Source organism: Myxocyprinus asiaticus, chromosome 22 (assembly GCF_019703515.2).
Source record: "Myxocyprinus asiaticus isolate MX2 ecotype Aquarium Trade chromosome 22, UBuf_Myxa_2, whole genome shotgun sequence".
NCBI lineage: Eukaryota > Metazoa > Chordata > Actinopteri > Cypriniformes > Catostomidae > Myxocyprinus > Myxocyprinus asiaticus.
Window position 1 is genome coordinate 38406497 of NC_059365.1, and position 21699 is coordinate 38428195.

Sequence of the window (21699 nt, forward strand, 5' to 3'; positions counted from 1 at the left end):
ACAGTGGTATTTCAAGGCACAATCCTGCGTCTTATTCGCAAACCACCCCCAATTCAATTTAATCAGGTGCTAAATGTTCTGAACAGTTCTGTTTTGAGTATTTAGGGGTTATAGCAACAAAGCTGCTAGAACCCTATTGTATTTGTACTGATTTTCTTAACAACAGGACATTCTGAGGATGCACACAAAATTTCAGCCACAATGTGGCACTATTATGGCCGAATATACGTTTTAGCTTATATCTCAGGAACCTTATAGGCTAGAATAAAAATTTTTGATTCCTCTCAATCTCCCCAAAGCTATAGTTCATGTGTTTGTCCAATACTGACTATGACAACATTGTCATTTTAAATTTAAAAAAAAAGAATCTACTTTTCAAACTCATCCTAGGCCGTTTGTCCACTTCTCTTTAACAACAGGACATTCTGAGGATGCACACAAAATTTCAGCCACAATGTGGCGCTATAATGACTGGCTATACATTTGAGCTTATATCTCGTGAACCTTATAGGCTAGACAAAAAATTATTGATTCGTCTAAATCTCTCAAATGTCCAAAATCTATAGCTCATGTGTTTCTCCAATACTGACTATGGCTATGTTCAGACTGCAGGAAAATTGGATTTTTTCTCAAATCAGATCTTTTCAGGCAGACTGTCCGCACCATTAATTGCAAGTGATCGAATCAGATTTGCGCATTCAGACATAACCAACCTATCTGCATGGGTTGCTTTGGTAACGACGTAGGTGTACCCATGTGACGATGCTTTCAAAACAGATGCGGGAAAAATGGAGGTGCATCATCTCGCTCTCCAAATAAGCGCTCTGTCCAGTCGCGGTGCAGAACTCCTGGTTCTGGTAAATATTGTGATGTTCCGTGCTGCAGTCATGGCCGGCTTCGCTGTGCAGCGAGGGGTGCAGTGTTTTCTGCAAAGTACTGAGTGGTGGGAACATGTAGTCCTTGGGACCTTTGATGATAACAGGTGGCACCGATTTTTGACGTCATCGTTGTGTGTCGCGTTAAGAGTGACGCAAAAGACCATTTGAAATCCGATTTGAGCAGCCAGAGAGTCCGGACTGAGACGCATCTGAAAAAAATCTGATTTCAATCGCATTTGAAACCACCTCCCGATGTAGTTTGAAAAAAATAAGATTTCATTTCATTGCTGTGCAGACAATCAAAAACTCATCTGGATACAATCTGGACATGCAAAAAAAATCGGATTTTTAGTGGCAGTCTGATCAAGGCCTATGACAACATTGTCATTTAAAATTTTCTAAAAAAAAAAGCTTCTTTTCAAACTCGTCCTAGGCCGTTTGTCCAATTTGTATGAAATTTGGTATATGCCATCTAGAGATCCTCAAGGCAAAAAGTTGTTTTCTGATTTCTGATTTGTCAATTTGTTTAGCAGATGTAAGCAGATACAATAATATGGGCGTGGCCCATAATGTCTGATTGCCTGTATCTTTTGAGTGCAGTGTCCAAACTTCGCAAAACTTGGTACAAATTGTAACCAGAACAGTCCAAGGACGCATACCAAATTTCATCCATTTCCAATAATACAGTCCACTATAATTAAATAAAAATCACATTAGGGTTGGGTTTAGGTTTAGTGTTAGGACTAGTTGGCCCGTATCTTGACAGTGCAAAGTCCAAACGTCACAACACTTGGTACACATAGGCAGCAGGACAATCTGAAAACACACCCCAAATTTCATCAGTTTACAATGCTAGGGGACGCTGGGCTCATCAAATCATAGAAATAGGTTGATTAGTGAATTTGGGCCACAGCAAAAAACAAAACAAAATTGGCTTATATCTTATAAATGCTTTTGAGAAGTTTTTGTCATGAGATTCTCTAGATGACACATGCACCAATGGTCTAGGAAGAGTTCGAAAAAGCAGGTTTTTCAAAAAATTTAAATGGCGGACACAAACTAAATCTGAGTTCTGTAAGTCTGCAAATGCCATACCTACAAATTAACAAGTACTTAGTAATGAAATTACTTATCCCCCAACTGATCTGTTCTTTCAAATTTGGCAATTCTGGTAATTTTCTCAACTTTTCCTCAACTTTTCCAAAATTGGCACTTAAGTCTATATTTATTATGTAAGGAATAACTGACGTAGAACCGTTGAATTACAGAAGAATAATGCACACCCCGAGGTGGTAATGCGGCCACGGACTCCGATTCCGGACTGCTCTTACCCAAGAAGGTCTCGCCTGTTTATAAGGACTTTCATGTAGTCTGCGATTTTTTTCTGCATAAGGGCCAAATGCAGCCACGCTCTAGCTCGCCCAAGCCCTGTCCTGAAAAGACACATAAAACTTCATGATCATAAAGAACAAATACATGGTCTCTCTTACCCTGTACCAAACCAGACACTTCTGAGATGGGCACCTACTTGAGTCCTGGCATATCACGCACACTGGTGGCAATGTCAGCTGACTCAGGGCACAGTTTTTCTATCAACTCCAGTGGTGCCCAGATAGATTTATTCTGACCAATGAAAGATTTCTTCACTGTCAAAGAGGAGAGTTGGAAACAAGTAGGGAAAAGAACCATCAGGATTTAGGCAATATTCACGAGTGAACAAAATGCACACTCAACAAAATGCTTAAATGTTGAGAAAATATTGTCACAATGCTTAACGGTCATAAAATTGGCTTCATCTTCTTTATGCAAAATATGGTTTGTTATTGTTTCTTTTGAATTTGGGATGAAATGTGACCTGATTTTCGTGAGATTCACCCATTTATTAATGTTTTTTTTATTTATTAACTTTTTATGGATCAGATTCAACCACTATTAATATAGCAAACATCTTGTAAAATATATAGAGGACAGTAACATCTTCCAATTCTACATTTATGTTGCATCTCACCTTTTAGTCCATGTTTAAGGCAGTGCTCCAGAACCACAAAGAACTGCTGCAGAGGAGGATACTCAGAGTCAAGCGTCCGGCCGAGACTGAGAGACGACTGGATCAGAACCTTGATGCTGAGCTTCATCATGCTGAGGAGATTTGACCTCTCCACTGCTGCAGGATCCTTCATACCTGAATAGATCCAAGACGCCATCACAACACAACTACCATTACACATGTGCAAACACTTCCTGTGGCATCTGAAACACTAATCAGGCCAGTGGACTGAATTACACTATGCTTAGTCAGTGTAACTGCGTGCATATATAAAACAGTGACTCAACAATTACAGTAACTTAGAACAACAAAAGAACCATAAATGGAACTTGAAGGGAAGTGGAAGTTCCTGCAGGAGAAAATAAATTTTTTTTTTTTTACAGGAAGCAGGTGCACATTCTTCATATGCTTTAAGATGTAATGGTCTACAATACAATTATGGCATACACAGAGGGTACGTTAACTGAAAGGTTCCCATCATCTAACACATTTTTAAAACATTTAGGGTACAATGAGTCTAAATGCTCCACGGGCTCCTCTCCTTTGATTTTATTTTCTCCCAAAACACTAAATAGCTACAAAAACTACCACAGTAAACACCTGTTTGTAACTATGCACTGTTCCATGAGATCTTTGCATGTAACGTCTAAAGATGTAACATAATTTGATCAAATTTTTTAAAATGTTGCAAATTTATGTGGCTAGTGAAAATCCCTGAAATTAACACATTTATTTGAAGAAAAAATACTTCTTTATCATTTTCAGTTTTGTTCATGTACATTAAATCAAACGTTTTTAATAACTGTCCAATTAGTAATTGGGGTAAAAAGCCCCCCTGTTGCAGGGGGCTAAAGGCACATATAAAACACACTGTTTTTATTTTAAGTGTGTGTGTGTGGGGGGGGGGGGGTATGGGGGGTGAAGATTTGACATGAAATATGTTCAAAGTGGGCTCACATTGACTGTTCCAATCACAATGGAGATTAATTTGCTTATAGAATACTTGAGACGTTATAAAATGCCAAATGTGTTTGAAATTAACAGGAAACTGTGCACCCTTTTCTGAAGTGGTTATTTTGAGTCAGCATTATCTTAATATGTTCCTCAAAAAAAGAATCTTAATGTTGATACATTTTGTCCTAGAGCTACTGTCCCTATATTTATATGGAGCCAGATAAATGAATAAGTGAATTTCGTAAATTTGAATTCTAGACATGTGGCATTTCACAAAATGTAATTGTTTTTGTAGCATATTTTATAGATTTGTATTTTTAAAAAGCAGATTTCGTGTTCTGAATTTATTAGAGGTGAAATTAGTTGTAAATATTCAGATCATAAAATTACAGCTGAAGAAGAAATTCAATATTCTAAAATACAATAAAGAATTCAATATTGTAAAATTAAAAATGCAGAAATTCAGGTCTTACAGAAAGTAGGCCAGAGGTCAAGTTTCTGGGTTCTACAGGGAAAAGTAGAGGGTTTCAGAAAAGTTGAATGGAGCATTTTGGCCAATCACAGAGCTGCTACAGGTTTCTGAACTCCGTGAAGTTGGCACCCCAATAGATAATTACCAACCCATTCGTTTGTGCTGATTTGTGCAGCAAAAGCGAACATTTGTGCTGGATTGGTGTTTGAGATATTAGACATTATTTTGTTTGGCTGCGTGAGGTCACTTTCCACCCCATGTCATCCAAATCGCTCCAAACCAGTGTCTTTCATTTGTGTTGTGAAAAGAAACATCATAACATTTTCCTTTGTATTTTACAAAAGCCTTGAGGTCGGCTACACCCCATGTCAATCACTTCATCGTTTGTGCTGTGTTTGGTATCAATAAAGCATGTATTATTGGCAAAGACTTAATCTTTCACCCAAGTGCGTAGATTTGTCTTGAACATTGGGGGGATTGCAGCTTCAAGCATTTATATGTTTCCACTGTTCATGGTATAAGTATTGTGGGGTGGGGGGGTTGTACATGAACATGCAAGATTACAAAGTGGAAGGTTAAGTAATAAACAGCAGGGAATGTTTCTTAATTTGTTGCGATAGAGGGATTGTAACTTGTTCTTACTACAATTTAAAAAGGTGAGACTGAGGTCATGTGCCCAGATGCAAAAAACCCTTTCAGAAAACCCTTAGTAATAAATACTGTAAGAGTACGTCACTCAGCCTGGCATGAGCAGAGAGCAAACATCTGTGAACTAGATGGAGCACGGCCAGTGCTGAATCAGCTGATCAGCGGCAGAGCGAGGAAAAGGGCAGCCGGAGACGCTGGTTCTGGAGAGAGAGAGAGAGAGACGCACGCGGCCGCGTTGCATATGTGTCTGTGTAAGTTGAGTTTCTCATGAAACTTTGGTTTACCGTTCAGCCGGTTCCCGCCTCCTCCTTGCCCGACCTTAAACTGTTACAGTGGTGCCGAAACCCGGGAGGGAGGAGCCATGGCCGATGCCTAGGGATGGAGGGGTTGCTGCCGGCCGCCGTGTTCTGGAGGAACTGCGGCTGTCTGCCAACAAGGGGAGTAGCGGTTCCATCCACCAGAGACCGGAGGACTCTGCCGAGGGAGGAGTGTGCTGGCGTACGCCAGAGGGCGGAGGAGTGGATGAGGACCAGGCGACAGCGCGTTCGGGAGCCAGCGAGCAAGTTCTTCTCTCTCTCTCTCTCTCTCTCTCTCTCTCTCCGCTCCCTCTTTCTCTCTCCCCACACCTCCCCTCGTCTCTCCCCCAGGTTCGCAGGAGGCGGGGTGGAGCACCAGCTGACAGAACGGCTGGTGGGGAGGGGTAGTCAGACCGGTGCCCTGGCCTGAATCGGGCAGTTCAGGCCGATACAGTACAGTAACTGTTACAATATTACTTCCATACAGCACCTGTTTTTAAAATTTTGGTCAACTTCCTATTCTTTATTATTGATTCCTGCACATTTTAGAATTTTGAGTACAACCAAAACTAATAAGTAACACAAATGGAAGTATGGAAATTATGCAGTGACCAAAACAAATTAAATCAGAGCCATATTTTATTTAAGCTTCTTCATTGTAACCTTTTGTCTAGATTACAGCTCTGCACACTCTGTTCTCTCTCTTAAGCAACATCATGAGGTGCATCCTGGGTTGCTTTTTAAACATTACTGAATGATTTCATGTGAATGCTGGACACTTGTTGGCTATTTTTTTAAGGGTTTGTATAGACATCTATAATTAGCACAATTTATTTTTTATGTACAGGATTAATCCCAAACATTTGAACATAAGCCTTTATCACCAGGTTTTAAGCTTATGAGAAACAAACTTAGTCAGTGTCCAGACTGTGAAGGCTATATTTAGTTTATATTTATGTTTTTTTTTAATTAATTTTATTTATTTACTAACTTTTACTATTTATTCATTTCCTTGTATCTTGCTCTTGCTGTAGATAAATCTAGAATAACTATATTGTCTCCACAAGAGTTAATGAGTTTTAAGGTCTCCAAGACCATAAGACACCATAAATTGTTGAAGCAGTAATACATCCCTTTCACTTGTTATTAAAATATTTGTTGAATATGTTTCTGATCAGACAGAGCTTTGCCCAATATGAAAATAATTCAATAAACTATGCTCATTTCTTTTTAGCTCTCCATTTCCTGTTGCTCCTCCCCTGCATCTGTCGGAGTTGGTAGGAGTTAATTAGAGTTGAAATATCAGATATTTCCAAATCTGACAATTTACGTTGTTGCATTTGGAGTTTGACGGGGCGAAAGATTAAGTATCTGCCAATAATAAATGTGGTAGGCTTACTTTGATTCAGTGATGTAGAATAACACAAACAAACAAACGGCATGTTCACGCCCTGTTCTATTCTTAGATTGAGGGGCCGTTCACACTGAACCCATTTTTGTGTCTGTTTGCGCTGTTTTATCATTGTTTTTCAATGTAAACATGCGCTAGATGGACGTCTTTGACGGTTTGTTCGTGCTTTTAGACGCCATGTCAAGTTAAAAAGAACCTAAACTGTTAAAAGTTTTGCTCTTTTCATGGCGCTGCATCTAATTTTAACACAACAACATATTCCCGCATGTGAACGGCCCCTAAAATGTTTTCAAACACTGCGCTGAAATTTCAAACAAATATTTTAAACATTAACTGCCAAGGAGTTCCGGTGGCACCATGCAAGGAGCGTACGTGTGAACGGCGAGCTCTGTGCACTTTGCTAGTTTTAATACTATTTGTGTCAGAAACTGGTGAGATTCGATACACCCTGATTCTTTAATGTTCTATGAAGACAATATGTCAAAGAATTCAAAATCCTCGAGCTCTGGAGATATTAAAAGACACTTACGTGCTCAAGCTGATACCCCAGACAAGGCCACAGACCAGGGACTCAGTTTGGACGGTGTGGCAGGAAAAATCCAGCAGCAACTGTCCAGCATGTCGGTGAAGTTGACGAAGGTCGTTGCGGACTTGGAGGATCTTGCTGTAATACGTCGATCGATTACAGCAATGGAGTCGAAATTCACTGAGTTGGTTACAAGAATCGGGGACGTCGAGAAACGGATTGATTATCTGGAGTTATCGGAGAGGGAATTAGCTGCTAACCCGCTAGCTACCAAAGTGGATTTGCGATGCGTTTGGGAAAAACTGGAGGATCTAGAGAATCGTAATTGACGAAACAACGTCCAAATTTTTGGAATTCCTGGGCACGAGGAAGGCCGAGATATGGTGAAATTCCTAGACGAGCTCTTCCCAAGTCTGCTCGACATAACAGGCCATAAGCTGGAAGTCGAGCGAGCTCACAGAGTCCCGGCTCGGAGAGCCTGAGGGAGACAGGCCCAATCAATTCTGGCCAAATTTCTGAGATCATCCGATAAAGATCTTGTGATATGCAAGGTGAGGAGTAAAGGAAAGCTTTCTTGGAAGAACCACAGCATTTTCTTGTTCCCAGACTTTGCGAATTCGACAAGAGAGAAATGTGATCGATTCAAGGAATGAAAGAAACTCTTACATCAACAGAAGGTCGCTTTTGCTCTGATGTTACCGGCCAAACTGAGAATAGATACTAAGGATGGACGTAGAGAACTTACATGCCCACAGCAAGCACTGTCCTTCATAAAAACATTGGAGTGAGTAAGCCATTTGGTGACTCATGTTGCCATTTAGTGGGCCTGACTCACTGAATATTCACTTGACTGTCCGAGGAAGCTGGGCACCTTTTTCCGTCTCTTTTTGTGCTGTTCCGCCTAGCGGCAAGAGTTTGTTTTTTGTAATATAATTTCCTCGGGACAGCTTGTGGATAAATCTGCACATTTTTGGTGCTTTTGCCTCCTGTGGCCTGGAGTTTGTTTTGTGGAATATCTCTTGCAGGACATTGGAGTGTTTGTGTCTTTTGTTGTACTCATGCATTGGCCAAATGGGCCGGTTTACTGAACATTCGTTTGACTGCCCAAATAACTGAACAGCCCCTTCCATTCCATTCCCTTTTTTTTTTTTTTTTTTTGTGCTGGTTCCGCTAGGATGCCACAATGTCCACTAAACTTTTTATGTGTTTATTCCGTTTATTGGCTGGAGTTTGTTTTATAGACTATTTTTTGCTGTGTAATTCTGTCTCACAAAATTTGTATTAAAGCACCGGTCTTGAGCAATCCAATGGCAAAGTTGTCGCGGGGGCTCTCGTAGGCGTACATGGACTGTTTGAGTTTAAAAGGATGGACGCCGGTTGGCGCTGTCGTGCGCAGGGTTAATGTGCATGTTTTTCTTTTTTCTGTTTTTTTTTTGTTTGTTCCAGGGGAAGTTTGGGGGTTGTTTGTTGCATTAATGGAGAATGTGGTTTTATAATTTTATTTTTGACACACAATCAATTTTTTCTAATAGGTCAAAATGTCAAATGTTAATATGAGTGGATTGTCTCTCTCCACATGGAATGTGAATGGGTTGGGGCACCCCAATAAAAAAAAGGAAGGTTATTTATTTTCTTAAACATAAGAAATATGATAGTGTTTCTTCAAGAAACGCATCTTTCCCCACAGGAAGCTGAAAAATTTGGGAAGATATGGGTTGGACATGTTTTCTTTAGTGTTGGCTCAAGTAAGAGCAGGGGAGTCATTACATTGATAAACATCTACAATTCAAATGTCTCAAACAGATTAAAGATAAATTAGGAAGAGTCATTTTTGTTTTAGCAGAAATTCAGGGACAAAGGTTGATTTTGGCTAATATTTACGCACCTAACGCTGATGATCAGGGCTTTTTTATAGATCTTGAAGGGATGTTGCAGGCTGCTGGCACCCCTCATGATATAATATTGGGAGGAGACTTTAAACTTTTGATGGACTCAGTCCTTGATCACAGTGAAGCAAAAGTGCGTAAGCCCTCCAGAGCAACACTGACACTTCATAGGATGTGTAAAAATCTTGGTCTTACAGATATTTGGAGCCTTTTGAACCCATCAGGTAGGGACTATACATTCTTTTCATCAGTTCATAAGAGTTATTCTATTTATCTATTTTTTATATATATCCAGGTCCCTCATTTCATCTGTTGTTGATTGCTCAATTGGAAACATCTTAGTCTCAGATCACGCCCTGGTGTGTTTAGAGGTGTTGCCACATATGGAGAAAAATAAATCTTATAGTTGGCGCTTTAATGTGTCCCTTTTGCAAAATCCTGATTTCCAACAAATGTTAAAGGCTGAAATCAATGTTTATATGGAGACCAACTGGTCCTCAGTATCCTCAGTGGGCGTGGCTTGGGAGGCAATTAAGGCAGTTCTTAGGGGTCGGATCATACAGTATGCCTCATTCACTAAAAAATCCAAAGCATGAGAACTCATGGAGTTGGAAGGGAATATTAAAAGTGCCGAGGCAGAGCTGAAGCCCCGAATGTCGTCTGATGGACTCAGAGAATTGACCCGACTGAAATACAGATATAATACTATTTTGTTGCAGAAGGTGGAGTTTTGGCTATTCAGGGCAAGACAGTCATACTTTCAGTTGGGGGACTTCTGGCTAGATATATAAAGCAGAGAGAGTCTTTTTCTACCATTCCCTCAGTGAAATCTGCAGGTGGTGAAATTTTTACCTTGGCCTTTGATATTAATAATACTTTTAAAGAATTCTATCTTGATCTTTACAGTTCCACGTCTTCGTCTACTGATGAAGATATTAGAAATTTTGTGGAACCATTAGAACTCCCTAAACTGACAACTGAGCAAAAAAATTCTCTTGATTCTGAGATTACCTCGTCAAGCTCCTCCAAGGTTATCAAGGCCTTGCCTACAGGCAAGGCTCTGGGGCCAGACGGCTTTGCAGTGGAATTTTTTTAGATCTTATGCTACAGAACTGTCCCCACTTTTGCTAGAAGTTTATACGGAATCATTAAAGAATGGAAAGCTTCCGCCAACCATGGCACAAGCCCGGATTAGTCTGATTCTTAAAAAGGACAAAGATCCAAGCGAGTGTGAGAGTTACCGTCCAATTTCCCTGATCCAGCCAGACGTTAAAATATTTTCAAAAATGGGGCCTGGGTAGCTCAGTGGTAAAGACGCTGGCTACCACCCCTGGAGTTCGCAAGTTCGAATCCCAGGGCGTGCTGAGTTACTCCAGCTAGGTCTCCTAAGCAACCAAATTGGCTAGAGAGGGTAGAGTCACACAGGGTAACCTCCTCGTGATCGCTATAATGTGGTTCGCTCTCGGGGCGCATGGCGAGTTGTGCGTGGATGCCGCGGTGGATGGGTGAAGCCTCCACACACGTTATATCTCCATGGTAACGCGCTCAACAAGCCACATGATAAGATGCGGTTGACAATCTCAGACACGGAGGCAGCTGAGATTCGTCCTCCGCCACCCGGATTGAGGTGAGTCACTACGCCACCACGAGGACATAGAGCACATTGGGAATTCGGCATTCCAAATTGGGAGAAAAAGGGGAGAAAAAAAATATTTGAATAACCGATTAAGTTATGACATGGGTTGCCCTCTTTCGCCATTATTGTTCTGTCTTGCCCTGGAACCACCGATAAGAAAGGAGGATGATTTTCTAGGGGTGGTGGTGGCGGGAGGTATGGTGCATAAGCTTTTGCTTTACGCAGATGATATTTTATTATTCATCTCCGACCCCACTAGATCTATGCCTGGCCTCCACAGAATTATAAATTCCTTTTCTAAGTTCTCGGGATACACTCAACTGGTCTAAATCTGAAGCTATGGCTCTGACAGCGTACTGCCCAGTAATGGCTTTTCAGCCGGGCATCTCCCAGTCGCCCAAACAAGGCATTAAGTAATTGGGCATTTTATTCCCAGCAAATTGTGTGATTTAGTTAGAGTTAATTTAGACTCCTTAATAAAAAGATTTTCGAGCAATGTGGGCAGGTGGGCTTCATTACATTTATCTATGATTGGGAAGGTTAATGTTATTAAAATGAATTGTATTCCAAAATTCAACTACCTGCAACAGTCTCTCCCTATAGATATCCCCCTCTCTTATTTCAAGCAATTTGATAATATTGCAAAGTCCTTCATTTGGAATGGTAAGCGTCCCAGATTACATTTCAGTAAGTTACATAGGCCGATTGACAAAGGTGGGCTAGGCCTACCCAAGATTTTGTTTTATTATTATGCATTTAATCTCAGACATTTGGCTCATTGGTCGCTTCCACCTGAGAGAACCCCTCCCTGGTTTTGTATTGAACAGGAAGTTCTTGCCCCTATTTCACCATTGCAAAACCTTTCTATCAAACTAATCGGAAAAGTTAAGTTACACCCCGTTATCTCGCATTTGCACGCGGTATGGACAAAAGTGTCCAGAGTGTTTAACTCAGACATTTATTTAAATGTTGCCTCGAGCATTTGGCTGAACCCAAATTATCTAATAATAAGTCCCCTTTCTGCTGGTCAGAGTGGATTGTGAGGGGATTTACTACACATAGTGACCTATATGAGAGTGGAGTGTTGAGATCTTTTGAAAATTTGGTTCAGCATTTTGGGATTCCCAGATCTCAGTTTTATAAGTATTTACAACTGCGCCACCTGCTCTGTACTATTTTTGGGAGTAGCAAACATCCCCCTAAAGCGGCAGATATTCTGGGAGTGGTAATTACTAGGGATGTGCACAAGTAGTAGAATATTCGAATATTCGTTCTGCAATAATTATTCAAATAGTAAAAATACTATTAGAATTTCGCAAAGTTTTGCTTTGCCGGTCATATATACAGTGCATGTTAAATCCTGAACACACAAACTAAAACTGGCAGTTATAACAGAATGCACTGGGGGGCGCTGTTGAGTGTGGACACAAGTTGATCACATTTGAGGAAAGGGTTCTGTCAGTACGTTCAGATGGACACCAAAAAAGCGGGATATTGTGAGAATGTGGCTTACTGTGAGAAAGCTGGGTTCATGTTTAAATGTACTGGATAAGCGGTGTACATTTTGCTCTCGTATATGTGCAGCTCGTCAGAAAGCAGCGTCCTCGTAGTAACCTAATCCCCATGACGCTTCTGTAAACAACAAACATGGCATCCAAGAAAGACTATGCTAACTGAGGTAAGGGGCATTCCATCATTTAAACTAGTTTGTATAAATGAGTATAGTTTACTGAGTATGTGGATATGCTTGTTTGTCTCAACAAAAACATGAGATACATTATAAACATAACTATTATATGTCAAGTGTTTATATTCGTCCTGTACGTTAACTGCGTCAGTCTACTTCATTAGCGGTTTCTTTTTCTTCACTTTGCTTGAGCTTAAATGCTTTCATTCTATTATTTTTTTTGTTTTCACGCATTGCTTGTTTAAATATATATATAAAAAAAACACAGGACATGATATAAGCTTGTTTTCGATATAATTAGAAGCTTGTTTTTTTTTTTTTAATGATGACGCAACGTTTATGACTAAAAAAATAATTTTACAACCTCTCTTTCTCATTAATTACCTTCATTTAAATAACAGAATATTCGAAAAGTCATTTTTTATTAGCTTAAATATTCGAATGCCAAATTATTGATGAATGCCCATCCCTAGTAATTACTGCTTTTGGAAAAGGTCATGAGGCATCAGTGTATTACTCCCTGCTAATTCAGAGTCTGGGGGACGAAGCTTTAACTTCTATCAAGAGATTATGGGAGAAAGATTTAAACTTGGTATTGGAGGAAGGAGTGTGGGCTAGGATTTTAAAAAACGTCAAGTCTGCATCTAGAGATGCAAGGGTTCGCCTTATGTAATTCAAGATTTTACATCGATTCTATTGGACCCGCTCTAGATTGTATAGGCTTGGTCTTAAAGACGCAACCACCTGCTGGCGATGCCAATCGGAGGATGGAGACATGGCCCATGTTTTTTGGTGGTGTATTGAGATCCAGGAATTCTCATTAAAGGTTCAGAGATTTGTGTGTGACGTGGTGGGCATTCAGGTTTCGTTTTACCCCAGACTCTGTGTTTTGGGTGATGGGTCAGTCATCGATGTGGGCAATAGTCACATAGAGAATTGGGTTCTGACCTGTGCGATGATCGGCAGGAAGATTACTGTGAGGGGTTGGAGGTCAGCTGGTGAACCCTCATTTCGGGAGTGGTGCACGGAGATGGGGAGGGTGGCGGCTTTTGAAGAGGTGTCGTTTGGAAGACAGGGTAACTTAGATTTGTTTGTTGGGAAATGGGGCAAATGAGTTTTTGGAGGGCTCCCGGGGTGGGGCGTGGAGAGAGTACTATAGTTTTGAGTATGATTATTTTATATATATATATATATATATATATATATATATATATATATATATATATATATACATACATACAGTTGTGCTCAAAAGTTTGCATACCCTTCCAGAAAATGTGAAATTTACCTGCGTGAAGTTGGCCCCCCACCCAACGCAAAACGTCGGCAAAATAGTCTTAATCGTTTGTGCTGCTTCGGTTTTTTAGATATTAAAATAATATTTATAGGTCATTCTGAGGTCACTCAGCCCCCCCACATGCTCCAAATTCACCCAATATAGGCTCAATCGTTTGTGCTTCATTTGTGCCGATAAAAGTTGCGTTTGTGCTGCTTCGGATTTTTAAATATTAGACACTGAATTACAAACGAATTATAAATGCTGATATTTATTGAATACAATGCTGACAGAATAAAATAGATCAATTAATGGTCACAAAAATAAAATGTAAGTTTAGTAGCAGTCTTGGTCATTCTGATTACTATATATTAGGCTACTATATTATATATTTCTAAAATAGGTCTCTCTTGTTTTGTGTGTAGTCAGTACGATTTATGAGCAGTGAGGATTTTATTTTGGGTTTGTCATTTCAATCTCTTACCAAAATGTTGGATGATGATGTTTTAATACAACAACAACTCCTTATCAATGTTTTTGTAGACGCTATGGTGTTTATTAAAAACTTTATTGGTGTTCAGACAGCAGCAGCTCAATATTCATCTGGTGCTGTCGGACTCTTTTTCTGTCACTCACTTTCGCTCAGCTCTGGGCACGAGAACAAAAGCGCAAATCTCCTCGACGTGAACACACTTTTAGAGTCGAACTGCCGAAGACTTTCTGTCAAGACTAATCAGCACATCATTTGTTCAATAAACAATTATCTTTACTTCATTCACTGGTCTTTCCTGATTGAACTTTGTATTTATTTACATGGAGTATCATCTGCTACACTTCACTGCCATCACTAGGCGCAAGTGACACTTCTGTTCAAGATGCTCTTGTGCAAATTAGTGTAGAGTTAGTAGAGAAAAAGTCGATATTGATAAAATTTCTGGCCAATGTAAGAACAATGTTTTAACACTGTCAGTTACAATATTATTTGTTAACTTCAAGAATAATGGTACAACATTCAAGAGAGCTAAGATTGTCAATGTTTATTGAACAGAAAACTCATTGCTAATACTAATATATGCTAATTACGGTTGCACATGTGACCCATGTTTTTTGAATACATTGTGCATCTAGGGGTCAACATTACCATATTGGTCCTAATATAAGATATATTATCCTTATATATTATTACTATATTATATTATCCTTATATTCGGACCAATACAGTAATACATGAAAACAAGTTTATACTGAACATGACATTTTTTTGAGTCAGGATTATTTAAGTGGGTAATTATGTTTTGCTTATGCCAGATGCCCAAGAAACCAGCAGTCGACAGAGATTCCATTTTCACTGTCCTGTGTTCATCAAAAGAGGCCATAGTCCAAAATGGCAACATAGCTACTCCTAATCAGAGCATCTGGACAGAGCTTAGTAAGCAGCTAGAAAACAAGATCACTGCAAAGGCACTATACACTTTTGTTAAATTAAATAGACACAACATCTGGACTGCTTTAGGGTTTACTCATGAATGTGATCATGAAACAAATGGCAGTAGTGATGACACAGGGTCCCTTTCACCCAGACCAAAAGATTACTGGACTTTTGATCTTGAAGTTCCTTTTCAGAAATGGACTGAATTCATGCCTGAAACGGTTAAATACAACAAGTTCTCTAAAACACAAAAAAGGGAATACACAATTTTAAGCCAGGCATCTGGACTCATGTGATAAATCATCACGTTTTTAAGTTTAAGTTTTTAAAGGTCCATTATTTGTGTTAATGGATGTTCGATAGTAAACAGTAATTAAATTTCAAAAATCATTTTGGCTTAATTCTTAATTCATTGAGTCATGAGTTTCCACACACACACACACACACACACACACACACACATACTATATATATATATATATATATATATGTATATATAGTTCTAGTCAAAAGTTTGAAAACATAAAGATTTTTTAATGTTTCTGAAAGAAGTCTCTTCTGCTCACCAAGGCTGCATTTATTGGATCAAAAATACAGTAAAACAGTAATATTGTGAAATATTATTCCAATGTAAAACAGTTGTTTTCTATCTGAATATATAGTAAACTGTAATTTATTCCTGTGATCAAAGCTGAATTTTCAGCATCATTACTTCAGTCTTCGGTGTCACACGATCCTTCAGAAATCATTCTAATATGCTGATTTGCTGCTCAAGAAACATTCATTATTATTATCAGCTGAAAACAGTTGTGCTGCTTTTTTTTTTTTTCATGGAAACCATGATACACAACCATTCAAAGGTTTGGGGTAAGTGATATAGATATAGATATATATATATATATATATATATATATAGTACATAGTACATTATGTATTATTTTATTTTATTATAATACATAGACAATTCAATGTCTAATATTTAAAAATCCGAAGCAGCACAAACGAAGCACAAACAAACGAGACTGTTTGGGGTGAATTTGGAGCATGTGGGGGGGCTGGTGACGTCATCGCCTATAATTCAATGTCTAATATTTAAAAATCCGAAGCAGCACAAACGAAACTTTTATCAGCACAAACCAGCACAAACGAAGCACAAACAAACAAGACTATTTGGGGTGAATTTGGAGCATGTGGGGGGGCTGAGTGACCGCTGAGTGACCTCAGAATGACCTATAAATATTATTTTAATATCTAAAAAACCGAAGCAGCACAAACGAAAATTTTTACAGCACAAACCAGCACAAACGAAGCACAAACGATTGAGACTATTTTGCCGACGTTTTGCGTTGGGTGGGGGGCCAACTTCACGCAGGTGTGAAATTTTGCATTGATTTTGAAAATATGACTGATCATGCAAAAAAAACAAAAAAACAACTGTCTTTTATTTAAGGATAGTGATCATATGAAGCCATTTATTATCACATAGTTGTTTGGCTCCTTTTTAAATCATAATGGTAACAGAAATCACACAAATAAATTCAGAACACAAAATCTGCTTTTTAAAAATACAAATCTATAAAATATGCTACAAAAACAATTACATTTTGTTAAATGCCACATGTCTAGAATTCAAATTTACGAAATTGAAACTCAAAACTATAAAATACGCCATGGAAAATTCACTTTTGTCAAATGCCACGTCTAAAATTCAAACTCAAATCTTTTTGTAATTTATCTTATTCCATAGATTTACATAATATCACTACCCCTGGGGGCCTTTTACCCCAAGTGTGGGGTAAAAGGCTCCCTCTGTAACTTTTTTTTATTATTTATTTTCACACAAATAATGTTGCACCATCAATGTTCAATAAAAAGAAATTATTTGTTTTGATTTTCATACATTTTGTGACCAGAAAAAATCTAATTTTCCTTAAGGTATGCCTTTAGCCCCGTTCCATGATAGCACACGTACATCATCCAGACATCTGCTAAACATATTAAAAAGATCAGATTTACAAACATTCTAAATCATAAACATCTCTAAGACATCTGATGAATGTCTTATTGACATCTGAGACTTATTGACATTCGTCTTATAGACATATTGCAGATGAGCAGACAATCTAAAAACTACGTCTTCCAGATGTAAACACACACATCAAACAGTCGTCTGGATGATGTACGTGTGCTATCAGGGTTTGGAATAATATTTCAACGTTTACGGATTGGCCCACATTCACTTTCATTTAAATATCCCTCACTCTCATCTCGATTTTTGCTTTTTTTTTAATGAAAAGGAGGGACAAGTAGACATTGTTTTTTGTGGTAATCAACATTATGGCACAGATGCTGTCAATTGAGCTTAACTTGTATTTAACCCGGAATATTCTTTTAATGCTGTATTTGACGTTTTAATAAGTTTAGCCAGTGAAACTGCTCGCATTAATTTTCCTTATGTCAGACTGTTAAATAGGTGTCATACCTGCGGGTTTAATAGTGTCAGAGCTGTCACAGGAGTGTTGTTGTGAGTCAGATGCCTTTAATCCAGCGCTGTAGTTGTTCACACTGCTCAACGTCTCCGTCGCTTTACGAGCAAAAGACAAAATCGGCGCCGACCAAGAGCTGTCTGCCGGTTTGTCTTTCTGGACCTCGTCGCTATTGTTAACCACAGCATCTTGTTCAGGTTCCGTTGCCTCCAGATCTTCTTCTTTCGTAGGAGCGTCTTCACCAACTTTCGTGTTTGGATCCTCATCCGCCATGTTTACTTGTCAAAACATGTGACTAGTCCAGACCAGAGCAATCGCTTATGATCGCTTAGGAGAAGAGAAAAATCGAATGACGAGCAACACTTAAATGGATAGATTAACCAGTCATTGTTTACTCACCCCTGTGTTGTTATTATCCCATTTGACTATCTTTCTTTTTCTTAACACAAAAAAATCCTCAGTGATGTCATACAATGGCAGTTTATGGTGACCACCTCTTCGAGCTTCAAAAGGACACAAAAGTAGCATTCAGAAGTCTAAATTTTTAAAAAAAAATTCGCCTCATGCCTTGTTCTGAAGGAATATGATAAGGTTTGATGAGTTAATAAACTGAAATCTAATTTATTATTTAGTTAAACTCTTCACCGACCGTTAATCTCGTGCACGTTCATGAGAGTGCATGAGAGCGGTGTTTACGCTGCAGCCGCCCGCAAGCAAAATCTATATATGCAATGTATGCAATACACCAGGGCCATTTCTAGGTACCATATAGTGCAGCTAAGGGAGCTACTATACCCCCCAATCAGGGGCGTAGATTCCAGGGGGGATGGGTCAAACAAGCAAGTACAACCCCCCCCCCCCTCCCACCCGTAACACCCCATTGTTCAAGCCAATTCTACGCCCTTGCCCCCAACCCCATAACCCCGGGTCTGGATGCCAGTGTTGATATCTCATACATTCTTGTGAACGGTTAGCTGCGCCCCTGCTCATGAGATGGGGCTTTCAAGTGAAAACTGGTTTTATTTTGCTTCAACAGGACCACCAGTGATATTAACAACAAAAAACACAACACAGCTGCACACAAACCAGAGATCAGAAATTACAAAACATCTCTGAAGAGTTTGTAATCGAAAAGTAGATTTCTAGATATTTATTTGAACCTTAATTGAGTCCTCAATCAAACAGAGAGAGATAGAAGAGCCTAAAGGCAGCTAGTCACACCATGTCCTAACCAGACACCAAACGACATGCAATAAAAGTTAGACACGCAATAAAAGCATGCAATCATTTATTGGACTTCTGAATTATACTTTTGCATCTGTTTGAAACATGAAGATGTGGTCACCATAAACTGCCATTGTATGACAACACTGAGCACAACCTTTTTTACAATTTATCCCTTTGTGTTAAGAAAAAGAAAGTAAGTCATATGGGGTTATAACAACACAGGGGTGAGTAAAATGTAGCCCCTTTCACACACACAGCCTTTTCCAGAAAATGTACTGCAATTTTCAGGTTAGAGGTCAAGCAGAAGGTTGCTGGTTCAATCCCCACAGCCACCACCATTGTGTCTTTGAGCAAGGCACTTAAATCCATGTTGCTCCGGGGGGATTGTCCCTGTAATAAGTGCACTGTTAGTCGCATTGGATAAAAGCATCTGCAAATGCATAAATGTAAATGTAGTGTGTGACCACGACCCTTTTGAAAAAACTGGTAAATTACAGTAAAATACAGTAAGCAATTCCGTTATATATTATAAAATCTACAGCCTCCTTCAGGAACGTGCAGACCTCTTTGTAGCGATATACGTACACATTACTGTGCTTTTCAGCCGCAGATAGCGTCTCCGCATTCAGATGCTAGCGACAACATTTTGTTCTCTGTATTTCATCAGTCTTATTTGAAGTTGTCGCATACAACGTTGTTGAGTCTCAAGCAACTGCTAAACATTTGCCAACATTTTTTAAAAATCACCAACATTACCACCACATACGTTTAGATACAAAATAATACCCCGCCATGTTTTCAAACAAGAAGTTTACAATTCTGGCACGGCTGAATAGATGTCATTCCCGGCAAAGGATGTCACAGAGTTTAACGGCATTTGGTTCTGATGTGTGAATGGTACTATCAAAATGGAAAAAAGTCCTTGCATGTGTGAATAGCACATGTGATACATTTGCCCATAAAGGTAACCTAAGGATTTTCCTGTAATTTACCTGGTGCATGTGTGAAAGGGGCTAATGACTGAATTTTAATTTTTGAGTGAACTATCCCTTTAAGGCCAATTCACACTGCCCCAACTGTCACGGTCCTGTCATTCTGTCAGTCTGGGTTTTTGTGTGGCAGGTTTTGTGTGACAGGACCGTGACATCATCGTTTTGTGTTCTGTCTTCTGTTTTTGTGAGCACACGGCTTCGGTTGTGGTTATCCTGCCGTGCGCTCTTTGGTCTGTCTTGTGTTTCATGTCCGAAGCATGGTGTCTGGATCCTGACTTCCCTGTCTGGTTTGGTTTCGGTTGGTGTCGGGATTCGGACACTCATGCTCCATGTTCTGTCTGTCTGTTAATGTCTGAGTGCATTGTGCTTATGTTATCTTGGCGGCATGCACTCACGTCAAGTGTTTATGTGTGTCTCTCGTGACCACGGGCACGCTTTGCGTTGCGCTCCTGTTGCACTGCTGCCCGGGTCGTAAGCTGTCTTCATGTTGTGCTGAGTCGCGGCCAGCGTCCATGGCCACGGAGACCATTCCCCTGCCACTGCCAGCGCTCACGGCCATAGAGGCCTTTCCCCTGCTGCTGCCAGCTTCCCCAGCCTCGAAGGCTGTTCCCCTGCCACTGCCAGCATCCACGGGCACGAAGGCCATTCTCCTGCCGCTGCCAGCACCCACGGCCATGGAGACTATTCCCATGACTCTGCCAGCACCCACAGCCACGGAGGCCTCCCAGGCCGCCCGACCCTGCCTCTGCCCTGAGGCCTCCTCCCAGGCTGCCAGACCCCACCTCTGCCCTAAGACCTCCTCTCAGGCCACTGGACACTGCCTCTGCCCTGAGGCCTCTTCCCAGGCTGCCAGACCACACCTCTGCCCTCAGACCTCCTCCCAGGACACCAGACCCCACCTCTGCCCTGACGCCTCCCTCCAGGCTGCTGGCCCCGGCCCTGGCCCCTTTCCTTAAACTCCCTCCCTGTTTTCCCTCCTTTTCTGTTGTATTTTCTGTTCTGTGTTAGTGCTCGTTCTGTTTGTCTTGTCTATTGTTTAATGTTTCCTTTTTGGGACACCAGGAGGCATCCCTTTGGGGGGGGGGGTAATATCACGGTCCTGTCATTCTGTCAGTCTGAGTTTTTGTGTGGCAGGACCTTGACATCATTGTTTTGTGTTCTGTCTTCTGTGTTTGTGAGCGCATGGCTTCGGTTGTGGTTTTCCTGCCGTGTGCTCTTCGGTCTGTCTTGTATTTCATGTCCGGAGCATGGTGTCTAGATCCTGATTTCCCTGTCTGGTTCGATTTCAGTTGGTTTCGGGATTCGGACACTCATGTTCCTGAGTGCATTGCGCTTATGTCATCTTGGCGGCATGCCCTCACGTCAATCGTTTATGTCTGTCTCTCGCGACCACGGGTGCGCTTTGCATTGCGCTTGCATTGCGCTGTGTGCCCTGGTCACGAGCTGTCTTCACGTTGTGCTAAGGTTCGGTCATTTCAGTCTGAGGTGTTAGGTTTGTGTGTGGCCGAACTCTCGCATAGGTGTCCAGTCTCGTTTTGTTGCCTGTTGCATGCATCACGTGATGTTTGCCTCGCGATGTATGCTCAGGCTTTGTCTAGTGTGGGAATGTGTGGCATTGCTTTGTTTGGCATTGCCATGCATTCTCTCATTTTGTCTGTCGGTTGGCATGAGCGTATATTGCCTTATTGTCTTGGCGATGTGCACTCATGCCATTCGAGTGTTTGTGTCTTTTGAGAGCACATGGCTTTGTTTTGTTTCTGCATTCCCTCATGTCTCTCAGTCTTGCGTCATACCCCGCCTCCTTGTTTGCTTATTATTAGTTCATTAGTCACACCTGCCCTGCTTGTT

The 21699-nt window shown here is 40.3% G+C and overlaps 1 protein-coding gene and 1 long non-coding RNA gene across 2 annotated transcripts in view; both read right to left on the minus strand.

Annotated features, from left to right (window-relative positions):
* LOC127412717 (RUN and FYVE domain-containing protein 1-like) overlaps nt 1-17915 on the minus strand; it is a 33692-nt gene extending 15777 nt beyond the window's left edge. Inside the window, exons 1-4 of the mRNA XM_051649320.1 lie at nt 17629-17915; nt 2887-3060; nt 2407-2524; nt 2210-2311 (exon numbers count right to left, since the gene is read on the minus strand). Of these exons, the coding sequence (XP_051505280.1) occupies nt 2210-2311; nt 2407-2524; nt 2887-3060; nt 17629-17905 (671 nt within the window). The 5' untranslated portion in view covers nt 17906-17915. The remainder of the gene's footprint in view (nt 1-2209; nt 2312-2406; nt 2525-2886; nt 3061-17628) is intronic.
* Nucleotides 1-21699, minus strand: part of LOC127412738 (uncharacterized) — a 99529-nt gene that overhangs the window by 70724 nt on the left and 7106 nt on the right. The gene's annotated exons all lie outside the window — the stretch shown is intronic.